Source organism: Diadema setosum, chromosome 7 (assembly GCF_964275005.1).
Source record: "Diadema setosum chromosome 7, eeDiaSeto1, whole genome shotgun sequence".
Taxonomy (NCBI): Eukaryota; Metazoa; Echinodermata; class Echinoidea; order Diadematoida; family Diadematidae; genus Diadema; species Diadema setosum.
Window position 1 is genome coordinate 23,680,465 of NC_092691.1, and position 17,848 is coordinate 23,698,312.

General features: G+C 39.3%; 1 protein-coding gene across 1 annotated transcript in view; it reads right to left on the reverse strand.

The window, feature by feature from the left end:
- LOC140230823 (uncharacterized) overlaps window positions 1-16,385 on the reverse strand; it is a 93,035-nt gene extending 76,650 nt beyond the window's left edge. The window contains exon 1 of the mRNA XM_072310964.1: window positions 16,360-16,385. Within this exon, the coding sequence (XP_072167065.1) occupies window positions 16,360-16,368 (9 nt within the window). The 5' untranslated portion in view covers window positions 16,369-16,385. The remainder of the gene's footprint in view (window positions 1-16,359) is intronic.
- Window positions 16,386-17,848: the final 1,463 nt, after the last annotated feature.

The following is a 17,848-nucleotide window of genomic DNA, read 5'->3' on the forward strand; positions in this document are numbered from 1 at the left end:
GTTTGGGTGTGAAGCAGCTGAAGTCGTCAGCTTATCATCCCCAATCCCAAGGTGCGTTGGAGCGCTACCACCAGACCCTAAAGACAATGATTAGGGCATTTTGTGAGGAGTATCCCGAGGATTGGGATAAGGGCATCCCTTTCCTGCTGTTGGCAACGAGGGACTCCCCAAATGAGTCGACGGGTTTCAGCCCATTTGAGTTGGTGTACGGTCATGAAGTTAGGGGCCCACTGAAGCTCATCAAAGAGAAATTCATGACTGAGGATGATGAGGTCCACCTACTTGACTATGTGTCAAAGTTTCGTGAAAGGCTTTCAAAGGCTTGTGAGGTAGCTAGGGAACACTTGAAAGTGTCACAAGACTCAATGAAGAGAAAGGCAGACAAAAATGCCAAAGCCCGAACCTTCAAACCAGGTGACAAAGTTCTTGTACTGCTGCCCGGCATACAAGGTGAACCACTGAAAGCCAAGTTCAGTGGCCCATACTGTGTCAAAAAGAAATTCAATGATGTGAACTATGTGATCAGTACACCAGACAGGAGCACAGATCAGAGAATGTGTCATGTCAATATGTTGAAAGAGTGCTATGACCGAAAGTCAGTTGGTGTGACATAGGTAGTGGATAGCACAGTAGAATTCAAGGGTGAAAAGTTTTCACCGCATATCACTGACAGTGTATGTGTTTAGCATATATTCATTAATGTATGCAAAACAGTTTGACATGATTGTATATGTATAAGCTCCGAGAATCCAAGCAATATCATTGTAAATAGTATCCATGAAAAGAGAACATGGAATCAATGCAGCTTTTCAAAAGGCATGTGATAGTATGTGATTATGGTTGTTTGAGTTGGATTTTACCTCACATTCGTTGTAAATAACAATAAGAAATTGTGAAGGTAAAAGAAACCCTTGCTACGGCAAGGCTTTCTTTTTCCCATGGGGGATGGTGTCACAAATGTACACACAAGTAGTTATGTACATGTATCAAGGCTGTATGCATGGTTGTTTTAATGTGTATGTACACAGGGTGACCAGAATAATGGAGAACATTCTATATGATATAGAGATAGTACATACAGGCTGACCAGATCAGTGGAGAATTTTCTATGTGGTATACAATGTAGCTACAGTACCTGTATGTATGTGACAGGAAATACATTATAGCTCACTCAATCTAGAATGATTTAACCCATTCCAGAAAATTCTAGGAAGTGCTGGCTGAGTGAGGCACTGCCCTTGTAACCCAATGTGATTGGTAGTTAATTTTGGCAATGATGTTATGCACATATTAGGCAGTGAGTCATCCAGGATTCCTGGAATTTGGACTTGCTAGTATGTTCAGGTATGTAGCCCCAGGTTGGAGAAAATTACAGAATGTACTAGAAAGGGGTGAATGAATATATAAGCCGGAGAAATTCTGAGGTAGGCAGAGTACCCAACACCTCTGCTCTGAGAGTTACGTCACTTCTGGCTCTGAAACGACTTGTTACAGTCAGTCCTGTGTTACCTGCTGACCTGCTATACAAACTGTGTTTGTGGAGATAAGGCCTGGGAGACATTTTGCCTGCAGAGAATTAATTTGCCGACGTTGGAGATAGACTCCATATTTTAGTGTCAACGGACATTGTTACGGCAAAGCTGTGACGGGCTGGATTCCTCGCTGGACATTATAAAGTGAATCATCATTAAACGCATCAACTGGACGTGGTCGTCACAACGTTTGGATTCTGCGCGTTTCGCCGTGAACATCTATCGTGGACTATACCCTGGATTTATAACGCGGACTATTGTAACCTGTGCCTCTGGATTTACGTCGAAGGAATCATTCATCGGTGCATCACGGATCATTCATTTGTGCATCAAGCATCGTATTTGGACACTACCAGGAAACTGTAGGGATTTCGTGATTTATTGAGTAAGTGATTCCATTACTGACTTATATTTGTTTATAGTGATCATTATTGTACTGATGTGAAAACCGATTACGAGTCTGTACCCACAATATCACTGTTAATAAACCGCCTGAACATCAGTTGATTGTTTCTTTTGTGCGATCATTCTCAGAGTGATTTTGGTCGTAACAATAGCAAGCTGCTTTATGAAAGAAACCGTGTACCAAATACTGTATACCCTGAAAAAATTGAAGGTTTTTATTTTCGCGAATTTCGCGAGTCGGGTGCTATTCGCGAAATTAAAGACACGCAAAAATATTGACTCTGATCCCGATGTTATGTGACGTACGCGTGTACACTTCTCCGTTCAGTACAGGACTCCAGCGATCGTGAATGTAACCACTTGCGAAATAGTCGGGAATTCCCGATTCGCGAAAATTTAGACTCGCGAAATATATGGCGTATACAGTATGCAACCCTATGGGGTTGTCTGGGTGTACTGTTGGCTGTGACGATGCATTACCGGCAGACCTATACATTAAAATTGTATCTGTCGCAAAAAAAGAAAAAAAAAAGTTTTGATGTGACAACCTAGCATTGATGACTTTTACAGGGCACAGGAATGTAGGTGCTATATTATTGCTAAGTGCTAAGAATTTGATTATGGTATTTTCTATGCAAACCAATGAGAGAATTGTGAGCAGATGACATCATTTCAGTTAATTTGCAACTATTATGCATTTGGCTAATACACCTTTTAAGTGAAAACTTAATGCAAGACTTTACAAGTATGATAACTTTCATTTTTTCTAAGGGGGGGGGGGAACATCATATTTTCTTCAAAGGCTATCTTTACTATGCAGTATAATGGATGTCATTTTACTACCACAGGCGTATCAATTCAAACCTTGCAATACTAACCATTCAAAAGGAAAACCCTTCAAATATATGAATGCACTGTGTCTCAGCTCTGTGAATAATAAAAAAAAAAATGTGACTCATGATTTAACACTAGTGCATGATGTTCCCCTTTAACATGAATGCAGTAGAACAGCCACATCATAGGAACTTTAACCCACATGAGACGTTCCTTTGTACATGCTTGATTCTGAAGTAGGGCCTATACATCTGAACTCAAACTTTCACCAGCATGCTCATGGCTGGTTCCACCATTGACATTCATGTGTGCACACATGGAATTGGCGTCTACCAAAGCAGAGGTCGTCTTGTGATAGCCAAAGTGACTGGGTATTTAGCAAATCATGAATATTGTTGCGAAGTGAAGACTACATTTCTAATATGGTACCATTTCTGCTAATTTTTTTCTTTTTTAATTTAAAAATAGAGGCCTACTCTTTAAAGTTCCTCTGTAATGAAGGTATGATATGTTCACGTCGACTATGAGCTGAGTATTTTGGTTTCATCATTTATTCATGTGAAATATGCTTCACCTCACAGCAAAAAAAAAGAAAAAAAAAAAAATCCAGACATGTTTTACAAGCAAAACTTTTCTTATACTTGTCTGAAGCCCCGCCCCTGAAAAATATGAATTCATGGTATGCTACCTGGGAAACAAACAGCTTGTCTGTTCATTGTTTACTAACTTGCTGAACACAAAGATGTTTGCACCATTCACTATGTACAACACATGTGCTATCTCCCTGCATGCAACTAATGTATCCTAGTTCTCTACTTTGCACGTAAATCTTTACAAGACACCGAAATCACTTCACACTCTTTGACCTTTGAACAGTCTTCAGAAAAAGGGATTTTTCTTAGTTAAAAAGCTTCACTCTGAATTCACCGCCCCACTGGCTGAGACATCATCAAAGAAATAGGCACCTGATTCAGGAAGAATACCCGGTATTTTTTGTAACTTGGTCATTCTGTGCCAAGTACAATCCAATCATACTTATAGTCAACTATTCATGCGTGCAGAATTTGGCAGGAGTGTTTATTGCTGTGATAGCTGCTGGTTTTCTACATTACCCTATTACTAAATGTATTAAACACGGGATCTAATATCATCAGCATCAATCTACAACAGATCAAATCCAACCTGAATATAAAGTACTTCAACAACATTGGTGGATGAAAATATGACATGGGTTTCATGAGTTTTACAAAGTCTTTGTCCTTTTTGCAGTCATGTCATGGATGGGCACAAAAATATATACATTCTGAGAAAAAAATAAACAAACTTGTTTTGTACCAGATGGTCATGTAATGCTTGTTCTCTAAGTCAGGTAAAAATTTTAGAAAAGTTAAAATATAAAGAATAAACTGATCACACTCCTGATGCCTCAATGAGTACAATTGGGCTTCAAATTAAACATAGTCAATCATCTTGATCAAAGTCAGATTCTTTCAAGATATACATGTATTCATGTTTTCAACATTCCAATTAAGTCTGTATAGCACTTTTCTGCTCTAAAAAAAAAAAGGGAGGGTGGCTTGACCGTCTTCCCTCTCTTCAGAACATATTTCTAAAATGCCAACAGAATTAGGTAAAAGACAACATATCATGTGAGTATCAAATACAAAGGCAAACACAAACAGGGTAAAATTACCCACCTTCTCAGATGTCTGTGCTGTATGAAGCAAACCTAGTATGAAGCGCATCGTGTCCGACTGACAATATCCAAAATTTAATGAGAGAACACGCCCAAACAGATGCTCAAATTCCAAAGCCTACTGTGTCAGCGTAGAGAAAGGGTTAATAAGACTACACGTGGGCAGAAGCAGTGACAGGTTAGGTCGTTTTTCGCTCAGATTTCTGCTCGTCAAAACTCACGGCAGACTGAAAACATGATAACTAAGAATCTGCGGGTCGACAAGTTTCTGCAAAGAGGAACGGCAACAAAAGACCGGGTGCCAAGATTGGTGATGGTTGACTGGTCAACTTGTAAGCAGGATCAATAACATTTGATTGGAGTGAATGCACACTGTGCCATGGTAGTGTCTAATCAATAATCAATAAATTATTCCTCTCCTGCTCACAGAATCAGCTGATCACGGATCACGGAGCGCACAACTGCAGGAATGGAATGAGAGCCGAAAGCTGTTTTCCCAGGGAGACTTGAGGACGAGAGGGTGATAATCAGCTGACTTGGGGTCTGTTGAGCCGCTCTCGTCAACAGGACGGAGTAGCAGGCGGTGTCGAGAGGTGAGAGCCAGCAAACAGCAGACGAACCGACAGACAGACTGTGATGTCGCCGCCTCGAGCCCACAATATCAGGACTTGATGATCCACAATCGCTGGCCATGTACTTCATCCCCTGCGAAGAGAGGGAGACGCCAGACGCACGAATGTCACACAGTACACACTAATGTTCCCGCACAGAGAGGGCGCAGCTATTTAGTGCAGCAGTGCAGTGCATTGGCTGGGCTTGACATCTCGGGGGCGGGCTCGCAAAGCACATTCATTCCCCATCCAGACACTTCGTCTGCTAGGCAGCACCGTCTGCTAGCTGACTGCACACACATACAGGTGACCTTGCACAGATGGCAACACGAATGCATGGCTGCCTTCGGGGATCCCTGCCTACCCTCCTGTCCATGCATACACACTGCGCACACACAGCCCTCACCATTGCTGTGTGTATTATAATACCCCACTGCTAAAAATAAGGTTTAGGAGGGGAAAAAAAAGGGATAATAATATATCAGACATAAGACACGCTTGAGTGAATGCAGGCCAGACAGTGTTGGTCACTGGGCTTAGTGGAGGAGAAAGAGATGTCTGGATACAGGTCAGGACAACCTTGTGTTAGTCTTACCTCAAGACAACATCGACAAAACCACGACAGACATTGAATGTCATGTAGATACTGAAATCATGCAGCACATCGGAATAGCTTCTGATTATTGAAGGAACAAATGGTTGGTAAAATTAAGAAGCTGGGAGCAAAAATGAACCAAAAAAAAAAAAACCCATTAATTTCCAAATGCTGTGGGTGGACTATTCTGAACAAAGTAATACGACTATTCCAGATCAACAAATATTTTCTCATTCTGGGGGTTTGCTTGCAATGGTGCCTCGATATTACAGAGATATGACATGTTTAACAAAGAAATTAGCTTTGCGATAAGAATGTCAGTGGGGTAGGGGCAGCAGAAGCAGTTGCTCCCACGTCTCTCTTCTCCAATACTCAATAGGTCCTACTTTCAGAGTTTCATTGCACATTCTGCAGAATGAAAGAGAAATGTGACAAAAAAGGGCATCTTAGATGATTAAGTAAATCACCTTATATGAAGCTCAGATGCAAACAACTGAAAAAACAAAATAGGGGAGTATCAGAGAAAATTATCTAAGGCCTACAACTTAGTACAATACATGTGGCCTCCACATAAAACTGATGGGGAAAAAGAAGGTAAAATCATGTATCGACTCGAAACAACAGTCGAGTCCCATTATAACCTTGTTCATCTTTTTTCTTTTTTTTTTAGTGAACGGCCAGTTGTTGCCAAGTCTAATAAGATTAATTAGCCTAAATCACAATTATCGATGATGAAAAATAACCTGAACATTTGAGGAAACCATTGCCATTGAATTATATAGGGCCCACAGGTATATTGCAAATTATACAGTCTATTTTATTTTTTAAATAAAAAAATAAAAATAAAAAAATAAAAAAATATGAGCACCAGTAGCTCAACTCTAGTACATCTCTCCTTATCACTTTTCTCCTTCCTCCTCCTCCCCCATCCCTTCCCCACCCCTCTATCTTTCTCTCTCTCTCTCTCTCTCTCTTGGAAAAGGATTTTCTTTCATGATACTGTAATCTTATATAATAATAATGGGGTCTAGTAGAGTAGACTACTCTTTGACCAACTGTCCAGACAGTCAATAACACATGCCCCAGGATGATGATTATGCAATCACCTTCTCGAGGTCAGTGGTACAGCTTCTTTAGGTCAGGCTTGGGCTGTGATAGTCTATGTTTACAGACTCTCTCATTTTAGCAGTCATTTGTAAATGAAGTAGGGAAATTCTGAATCAGTTAATAGTTGTCTGGAAATAATTGAGTAAGATATGACCAGCACAACAGTGAAAATTGGGTCTAAATCAGAATAAGAGTAACAAAGACCTATGAAATTTCAAAAATTTGCTAATTTTTGCAAAAACAGTTCTTGAACAGTTGATATGATTGCCCTTTGTAAATGAGTGAGCTAATGATCTCATTACCTCACAATTTTACATTGATTGTGTGAAAAAAAAAAAATCTACTTTTCCGATATAAAAGTGTAAAACAAAGTGTTATTTCTGGTTGAATAGCTTCAAAATAATGACCAGTCAGATTTATCAGGATTTAAGAAAATGATAATAACAAAAGATATTTATATTGCGCAGCTAGTATAATAATATACTCTACTGCGCATTACAAAGTAATAATCACGACATACATAACTCAAACATAAAATGCATTGTTCAAAAGATGAGTTGATGAAAGTTGCATTTGAACAAAAGAAAGGAAATATAAAAATGTTACATACAAATTTTAGTGCAAGTTGTGAGGGGATGACATCACCAATTTACTAATTGCATATTCATATTGACTGTTCAAGAACTGTTTCGCAAATTATAGCGAAACTTAACAATTTCATAACTTTCTTAATTTTCATCTCATACTTTGTCAACAGATTTCTTATTTGTTATTTCTTCAGAATAACTCGTCGTGCGCATGGCAGATGGTCGTTAATGCGCTTTCCTGCGCATGGCAGATTGTCGCTAGGCTGTGGGAGTGCGCACAGGGTTAACAACATTCTGCATGCACAAGGAAGCACGTTAACAACATTCTGCCACGCGCACAATGGACTTACCTTTTTTCATTTCCAGATGACCCTTATTAACGAACCTTACTTTGTTTGTAGATTAACAAGGTATGCAACCTTAGGAATAGGAAAACAGAACAAGAGACCCGCAGGTCTAGCGCTCACCTGAGTATCGCAAGTTCACCTTTCTCGCAGTCACTAATCTAAATTATTCACAGCTCTACTAAAATTTGACCAGGCATTCTCAAGTAGAAGATGAAAATGTACAATAAGGGCCCAAATTTTTTAAGATTCCTTAATTTGGGGGGATTGGGGCCCCCTGGGCCCCTCTGGGTGGGGCATGGTGCCCATTTGATAAATTGAGATCCTGACCCCCTAGGGATGCTACCTGCCAAGTTTGACAAAAATCCATCATGAGGTTTTCAGGAAGAAGATGAAAATGTACAGGCCCCCATTTGGACCTCCCCCCCCCCCCACCCCCAAGAGGGGCACCCCCTGGATCTGCTATGAACAAACTTGAAACTACAGTCATTAATGTACTTACTCATAGTATTATCTTAGCTCTATAACTTCTGATTCTAGAGAAGATTTTTAAAGATTCCTTCATTTAGGGGTTTGGGCCCCTGGGGGACCCCTGGGTGGGGCATGGTGCCCATTTTAACAAATTGAGATCCTAACCCCCTAGGGATGCTACCTGCCAAGTTTGGTGAAAATGGGTCATGGGGTTCTCAGGAAGAAGATGAAAATGTACAATTTAGGCCCCATTAGGACCCCTCCCCACCCCCCTGCCCTGGGTCCCAAGGGGGGCACCCCTGATTCTGCCATGAACAAACTTGAAACTACAGTCATCAATGTATAACTCATAGTATTAACTTTGCTCTATCACTTCTGGTTTTAGAGAAGAAGATTTTTACAGATTCCTTAATTTTGGGGGGTTTGGGCCCCCTGGGGGCCCCCTGGGTGGGGCATGGTGCCCATTTTAACAAATTGAGTTCCTAACCCCCTAGGGATGCTACCTGCCAAGTTTGATGAAAATCGGTCTGGGGATTTTCAAGAAGAAGATGAAAATGTTAAAAAGTTTACGCATGACGCACGATGCACGACGGACGCCAGACGAAGGGCGATCGCAATAGCTCACTTGAGCCTTTGGCTCAGGTGAGCTATAAAACGAACTGTGACCACAATATCCACATATACACTTGAGCATTGCACTTCACCTTCATGGCACTCCACCTGAAGTAAACCATTTCAAAAATCTTGACATTCAGGGATTGCTGAAGGCCCTCTCTGGGCAACACCCTTCTAATTGTGGGTATTTGGGATTCCCCCCCCCCCCCAAAGCCCCGTGAGGGCACACGGAGCTAGCTCCTTGGGGGCACCAGCTCCATGGGGGCACCATCACCACTTCTACAATCTGAAGGCCCATTAACACTTGCTTGGAAAAATCGTGATTTTTCTAAAATCGCGACATTTGGGTGCAAGTTGCTAAGCAACTACACCCAAACGCCCTCGAAACATCGCCAGAAAAATCGCCAGCAGGAGTGCGATTTTTTGAAACATAGCGATGTTTGAGGCAAAGTTTAGCAAATGGAAACCCAAGCTGCAGAAATATCGCGATTTTTCATCACGTGACTTTCGGTATCGGATTACACAGGTCGTTTACGCGCGCTCCCGATCACTCTGTGGAACATGTAGAGAGTATGTCGGCCGCTGGCCAGAGTACAGGGTACATGCTGTACAGGTAAACGGCCGATCCTCGGCTCGTGGTCTCTCACCTCCCTGATGAAACTATATTGTATATGAAAACTAGTAACAAACCTGAAGTTCTCCAACCACGCATCATCGCCCCATAACGACTTAACAAAATAATGTTCTCCCAGAAATGCTTTGATGTTGGGAGTGCCCACTACCCATACTGCTCTCGGTATACGTTGACTTTGTGGAATACAGGAGTACGTAACAAGTGTTGGTAAACAATGGGGAGTTCTTGCTGTCGCCTGATGAAATACCAGTCCTAACTTCAAGTCCTACTTCTCACTTTCGTCATATCGGCGAAATTTCATGATCCTCCTGAATGCAATTTTCATCAACTTTCTCATACTAAGCTGAAGTTTTACACACACGCTACGTATGTGATCTGATATAGCAAGCTATACCGTAAGTTTACACTCTCGAGAAACACAAATTTATGTGTGCACTGGACTGATAAAAAGCCCTGGCTCAACGTCCAACCAGCTAGCTAGCTAGCTGTGAGCAAAATAGACTGTGCACTGCAGTGAATACGAATAGCCCGCGTTTCCACTCGTCTACCGTGTTGAAGAGAGGTAAATTACACATGCGCACTACCGACCAAAAAATCGCGATGTTTCGTGAAGCTCAAACTTCGCATGCTTTTGCGCAAGTGTAAACGGTGGAACCAAATTATCGCGATTTTAAAAATCGTGCTGTTAACAGGTGTAAATGCGGCTTATGATCCCCTCTCCCCACTGATGATTCCTACTAAATTTGGTCAAAATCCAACCACAAGTTTGCAATTAGAGGATGAAAAAGTGAAAAAGTAATGGAGGACAGACGAGGCAAAATGGACATTGGGCACTGTGCAATATCAATAGCTCACTTGAGCCATTCAGCTCAGGTGAATAACTAGATAAGATTTTTCTATTTTTTTTTTCAAGATTGTCTATCTTAGGCTGGGGTGGGAGAAAGGATGGGGTGCCCACCTTGGGTCATGGTGCTCATTTGTGTAAATAGTAATTCCATATTCCTCGCAATAATAATTGAGGACTTTGGGAAATATTTGATTATATATTTTCAAGAAGGGGATGAAAATGTTACATATATATGGCTTCCATTTTTGGTCCCCCCCCCCCCTCCATTAGGCCCCTGGATCTGCTGTCAACAAACTTACAACTACACCCACCAATTTATTTACTTGTGCATTAACTTAGCAATATCACTTCTGGATTCATTTTTTTTTTTTTTTTTAAGATTGCCTCAATTGCCATCTTTGGGGCCGGGGGTGCCCAAGGGGGTCATAGGGCACAGATTGCGATAATGGTTACAGTTCCTTATTCCACACATTTGCTATTCCGAAGGTTCGTCTTTCTGAATATATTATTCTAAAGGTTCATAATTGCAAAAATGAAGTAAGGTTTGCCATTCTGAAGGTCTGTCAATCTGAAAATGAAATAAAGTTTGTTATTTCAAAACTTTGCTTATCCAAAAATGATAAAAAATTTGTCATTCTGAAGGTTTATCTATTAAACTAGAAATGTCGCTATGGCGACTGGTATGCCTCCACCAGTTTTCCCAATAGGTCTATAGTACGTCTTGACAATGCGTGATGACAGTTTCACATAATTGGGAAAATATCAAAATGATGTGTTTGTCACAAATGTGTTGATTGTTCACTTTCCTTAAACCAGGTTTAATTGGATGAATGGCTATTGTATATCAAAAAGAGCAGGTATTTGGATTTTTGAGGAATTTTACATGACTTTTAATCCTTTATGAATTGAGTAATTTCCAAGGTATGGAGAAAAAGTATAATTTCAGTATTACATAGTAAAATCTTAGTATTTTAACATTGCATTTGACTCTTGGCTTTTGACCCCTTTAACACTGAAATTCCCATGAAATCACCATCAGGCAGTACATGCATAAATATGTACAAAGCTTCATAATGATACCTTGAGCGACTTTCGAGATATGGAGGAATAACTGAAATTTAGCATGCTCACTTAACCTTTGATCTTTTGGCAAAAACCTTTCCCAGCAAATCTCTATTGGGCAATATGTGTATAACACAGTAAGTTTCAAGAAAAATCTTGCAGGCATTGCATGGATATGAGGGAAATAGTGAAATTTCAAGGAGTTGACCTTGAACTCTGACCATTGACCTTTGACCCCATGACCCCAAAATTCCCAAGATAATCACTGCCAGTTGGTACATGCATATGTACCAAGTTCCATGAAGATACAACTGTACCTTGAACCACTTCCAAGATATGGAGAAAAAAAGTGAAATTTTAACATATTCACTTGACCTTTGACCTTTGACCTCAGCCCGAAACTCTCTCTAGAGTATCTTTATTGGGTAGTACATGCATACACTAAGTCTCGAGAAAATACCTCCTGGCATTACATAGATATGGGGGAAAGAGTGAAATTTTGAGCATATGACCTTGAAATTTTGACCTTTGGCCTTGAGCATGTGCACCAAAAAGTTGATAGGCACAACTTTGCCTACTCATACATATACATGCCAAGTTTCATTGGGATACCTCAAACGGTTTTATAGTTACCCTGCCCACAAAATTGATTACAGACGGACGGAAGGACAGAAGGACGGACAACCAGAAAACATAATGCCTCCGGTGACACTTCGTGGTGGAGGCATAAAAACAACATCAGGTTTGTAATACCGAAGTTTCGTTACACTGCACCTTCTTTTCACTTTCGTATTGATAAACTTTCGGAATAATAAACCTTATATTATTTGTGAATTAACAAAGTCATAACAAAATAATCGGAATATATATAACAAATTTATTTCATTTTCGGATAAACGAACCTTTGGAATAACAAACCCTATTTCATTTTCTTATCATGAACCTTTGAAATAATGCACACAAATTATTTGGATTAATGCACACTTTTTTCATTTTTGGATTAACATCTCTGTATATTTTGTGTGTTTCAGAATAATGACCTTCAGAGTAACAAACATTATTTCTTTTTCAGATTAACAAATCTTTGTAATAACAAACTTCACCTGTAAAAGTAACTACCAAGTTTGGTGAAATTTTGACAATGTATTCTCAAGGAAGACATGCAAATGTGAAAATTGGCCCCACTTTGGTTTCTCGTGTCCAAATCAAATCTGGCCCCCAAGAGGATCCCCCCCCCCCCCATCTGCCATGAACAAACTTGAAACTACACTTGCTAATGTACTCAACCACAGCAACGACAGATCTGTCACTTCTGGTTCCACAGAAGATTTTTTAATATTACTTTAATTTGGGGGCTATGGGGCCATTAAGGGGGGGGGGGCATGTCAGCCATTTTAACAACTTGAGATCCTATCACCCTGAGGACACTATCTGCCAAGTTTGGTTTACATATCTTGAGATTTGCATTGTGATCCAAATGCTAACCCGTTGAGGACAAGTCCCGAGTATACTCGGGCAGGTGTCTATGGAAAACGCATGTCGTAGCAAAATCAAATGGGTTAAGACTTTTGCCTGTGTGGATATGAAAATCCCGCTGAATAGTGTCGTCAGCATCATGATCCATATCCCAAGTATTCTTGCAATTATTTGAACATAATCACTATAATCTGAAATAGAGCGTGTCAATTCTTTTTTTTTTTTAAGTTATTCCAAACACGTATCATGATAGTGCACAGACACAAGGGCGCAGATCACCATTCTGGTACATTTCGGGCATGTGCAGTTTGGTTGATGAACTATCGCAACCAGCAATTAGTGGGATATTTCTGTCCATCTGAATGGGCTAAAAAAGAAAAAAATTCATATTTGGATCATGACTGCTATCCCACTATTTTGTTTGTTTAAATGCAGTCATGTTGTCCCTATTCACATGGCATAAACAGTAATGGGATCTCCCTCCACTTTGGACTCATTCTCCAGGTGGACAGTGTAAAAATGGTGGTAGTACACCATGGTGATATGTTAACCCATTGAGGACGAGTCCCGAGTATACTCGGGCAAGTGTCTATGGGAAATGCGTGTTGTAGCAAAATCAGCCCGTCCTCAACGGGTTAAAAGTCTCAAGGTCACAGCTGTCATTAATGCATAAAGGTATACAGCTGCAGATTATTGATGTCTTCCACAACATTTCACCATTAAGTCTCAGTCAGTTTTCAGACTGCAAAACTTGTTTAAAACAACATCTAATTGAAAACAAAGAATACAGCTGCAGTTTATTGATGTCTTCCGCAACATTTTACCATTTAAAAAGTCTGTCAGTTTTTAGACTGCAAAACTTGTTTGTAATAACATCTAATTGAAAACATAAAGTATACAGCTGCAGATTATTGATGTCTTCCACAAAATTTTACCAGTCTCAGTCAGTTTTTCCACTAAAAAAAAAAAAAAAAAAAAAAAAAAAAAAAAAAAAAAAAATTGTAATAATGTCTAATTGAAAACATGTTTTTAATAGACTGTTTCTGTAGTGTTTCTTTCCTACAGCCTGGTACCATAGCATTTCATTGACCTGCTCCCTCAAATTAAGCTTCCTAGGCAGGAATTCACATACTTGTTGCTAGGTGGGGCAAGCCTACAGCAAGCTTTGTGGTTGTTTACGGACAACTTTTTTTGTGAACTAATCATACAATCAAATACAATCAAATTCATTACCAAAGCGGTCTATTCTGTTCCGTCGTTCAGCTACTAAAAGGAGTTTCCCTGCCCACTGTGGAACTACAAGCAGTATTCCATAGGACAGCTGTGTTGCAAAGTCCATGGCCTGTCAATCAGACATACAGTTCCAAGGACAAATGCATGCAAAAGTATGTCAATGAAGGTCAAGTCCAGCTAAGCTCTGCCTACTCAAACATGTTTTGGAGGCCAAATCATTCAAATTGAAGATAAACACCTAGAATAGAGCAAAACTCAATTGGCAGACACACAGCCAGATCAACTAGCAAAATGTGATTTGAGAATGTGTTTGGGAGAAACATGTTTCAAGTTTGCCTACAGGCTTGCAAAACTGAACTGATTTTATGTGAAATTTTAAACACATCAATTCTCAATAATGAGCTTTTTGGCACTCCAAAAGGACTCTTTGTTCTGGCTTGAACAGTCCGACGTATTGTCAAGAAAGTCAATGGTAGGTCAAGCCAGGGTTAATGTACATGATGTATATTGGTTATAATGCAGTCAATACTATGGTTTGTTAATTTTAAGTTGTTTTGTGTTTTACCCAGACATAGGACTGACAATGAAAGATTTAAGAACAGGAACACAGAGTTAGTGTAATTTGATAAAGCGTTAAGTGATTTCCTGCAATGGCCCTATCTATCTTTGAGTTTTTGTGGTTTGTGGTTTGTTCCTATTATGGGTCAAATTGTTCAACATCTGATTTCCTTTCTCTTCTCATCTTTTTAACCTTATTTTATTACTTATTTTTATCTGTACTTCACATTAAAGTATTTAAGTATATGGCATAGTTTGCATGAACTCTATTTTTAAAAGGTTTGTTAAAAGTTAAACTCCTAAAGGTTTGTAAAAAAAAAAATAATAATAATAAAGTCATGACTTCGGTTAATAATTAAGCACCTGCATCCACAAAACCTTACTCTGTATATATTGCCATGCAAGATATCTTCGCAACATGACATTTTTGCTTTAATTACCTCTGGCATCAATATAGGGTAGACCAGAACTTTTTCGTGCATTTTAATTTCGCAAAACTTGGCTCTCACCACATACAAAAAATTACATGCGAGTGAACATTCCTTGTTTTGCAGTATTTGAACCTCCATAACCAACTCTGAAAAAATGCCAGACAAGATTTTTGTAGTTGGTTACAATGAAGTGCAGATAGAGTAGATTCTCATCTTTAAAAATACACTGTAACTCATCAAGCTACTATGTCCATAACCCACAAAAATTAATATAACAAATTTGCTCTAAGCCAGTCAGATGCAAGGATTTCAGTAACTTAATAGTTTGTCAATATATATCTGACAAAATGCTTCATGAAATGCCCCCGATGTGGAGATTGGTAGTGTTAGTTGCGTTGTGATGACCCACAGTTGTTTGAAACGTATTGTTATAGGTACGGTTGTTAGACGGTTTTAATCACTAGAAAACAAGTTCATAAATAAAGAACATTCAATAGAGACAATCAGTTCCTAATTACTGAACTATACCGGTGGATTCAAGTGACATTAAAAAGGAAACATTAGCGTTTGGCTACTGGCAATAGTAACATGTCTTGAGTTCACAGAGATGGGGGCACACAAGCCATTATTGAACCTGACCTCTTGCATACCCCACCCTTAATATGCACCCTAAATATCAAAGTGATGGGTAAGTCATTGAAGTCAGATGTTCCTCACCCACAAAAATAATGAAAATGATGATGAAAACACAGATGAACACATTCATAACATAAAGAGGCAATCTTTTAGCATGTTCAGTCAACATCCAACTAAGAAATACACCACCATGAAGTACGGTATTCATACAACAGTAGTGTGAAAGATGAGAAAAGATAGCTATTATGTGTGCTGAAAAGGATACAGATTCTCTATCTACACGTGTGTATCTCCTTGATCATGTGGGTTTATTCTACAGGTACACTTTGTAAAGGGAAAATCATTCAAGTATACTCAATATTTTGTGGGCTGGAACATGCCAACACTGATATGGCTGTTTTGTCATTATATGCATTTCAGGGCAAAGAAATAGATATAAATTCTCAGCAACATGATGATGAAAATTCAGGCCTCAACCCAACCTTCAAGTGTGATTTTTTTTTTCTACACACAAATAATCTGAATAACATTTGTCATATCATTATAAGAGAAATGTTACATCTGTAAGAATAATTTGTTTTTTCTGCTGGTTTTCTGATATCATGCTTTATGCTACATCTGCTAAACTTTCGACTTATCATGACTCCAGGGTTCTCTGCCTTTAACCCGCATCTTTACTACTCACTTGTTCCATTGCTGATCTTGCTTCTTTCCTTTCTGGCTGCAATTATTCTTGATGACAAGACTTCTTTCTCCCATGTTCTAAAAAAAATAATAATAGTAATAATAATGAACAGAACAAAACTGATTGCTTAGTGCAAGATTTCGTAACGGAGCAAAACAGACATGGGAGAGCCAGATGAAACAAGCTAATAAAAGAGTGAAGTCTTAACCGCTCATTAAGCAATTTCTAATTATCCAACTGTGTTTTGTTTGTTTGTTTGTTTTTTGTGTGTGTACAAGACTACTATGCACAAGTTGTCATAGTCACACCACCATAACAACCATGTCTACAGCTCATGGGACACACTGTTAGATGATCGACGAACCATAAAATGGTGCCAATCATTTTAATGAGCTGATGAAAGGATAATGATTGCTTTACCAGCACCTCAGTTTGAACACTTTTGAAGGCACTTTCAAGCAATTTTCCTGTAGTTTGAATAGTCTGAGCTGCAATGATCCTACGTGCAACCAACACCTCTGATTTCATGAGAATGAAGCTATGCTTCAAAGAAGTGAAATTCTGCAAGTAACTTAATTTGCAATTGCCATTTTTTCTCATAGATGGTTGTGCCAATAGAATAAACCTTTTCGTAAGTTTATTTCCATGCCGATATTTGTTTTCAAATATTTTGACAGTCAGAGCATATTTCTTCTCTTCTGTATTTCTTTTTTAGGTAGGCTTGAGTCTTTCTTCAGCCACTTGAACATAATTGTACAGTCAAGGAAGTGTGACAATTTCTATAATTAGACTGTCAAATACTGAATATTGGTTTTAAAGGAAAAAATGCACCCTTACCTTCCAAACTAATGAGAAAAGAGTAAACAAGTATATGAAAAGAAATACAATTGACATGTAGGGCATTATGAGAGGTGACATAATTTGTAACATGACTGACACAACATTTTTATGAACCAACAGGACATGATAATCAACAGAAATTCTACAAGGTCATAGCTATCTAAATTCTTCATCAAATTGCCTCAGAGTTCACCATTATTTTTCTCCTGCTTTCCTGGCTTGCATTCAAGACAATTTGCTCTTCAAGATAAATTCCACGAAAAGCCAATGGGACATGTCAACCAGATGCTATTAAAGATATGTGCTTATGATACCAATAAGACTGCTGCACATTATATGCTACATCAGCCACCGTTAACCGTGGGCACCAGCCGGAACGTTATAGTGAGGTTAAAAAGCAGAGTGACTAATCACATCGATCCTTGATAGCAGCTCCACTCTGAGAACGACACTAATTACTGCACGATGTAATGACAGATTACAGAAGGGCAACGGCCTTTCTGAGCAGCTGCCAAGTGGGGGCCTGCTCAGACTTTGCAGGTTTCAAAACACATTTAGCCTACCAAGTCATGGGGAGATTTTGCAGCAAATCATATCATAATGCCCTCACTAAATTGGCAACTCTGAATTCTACTGCCTATCCTTATTA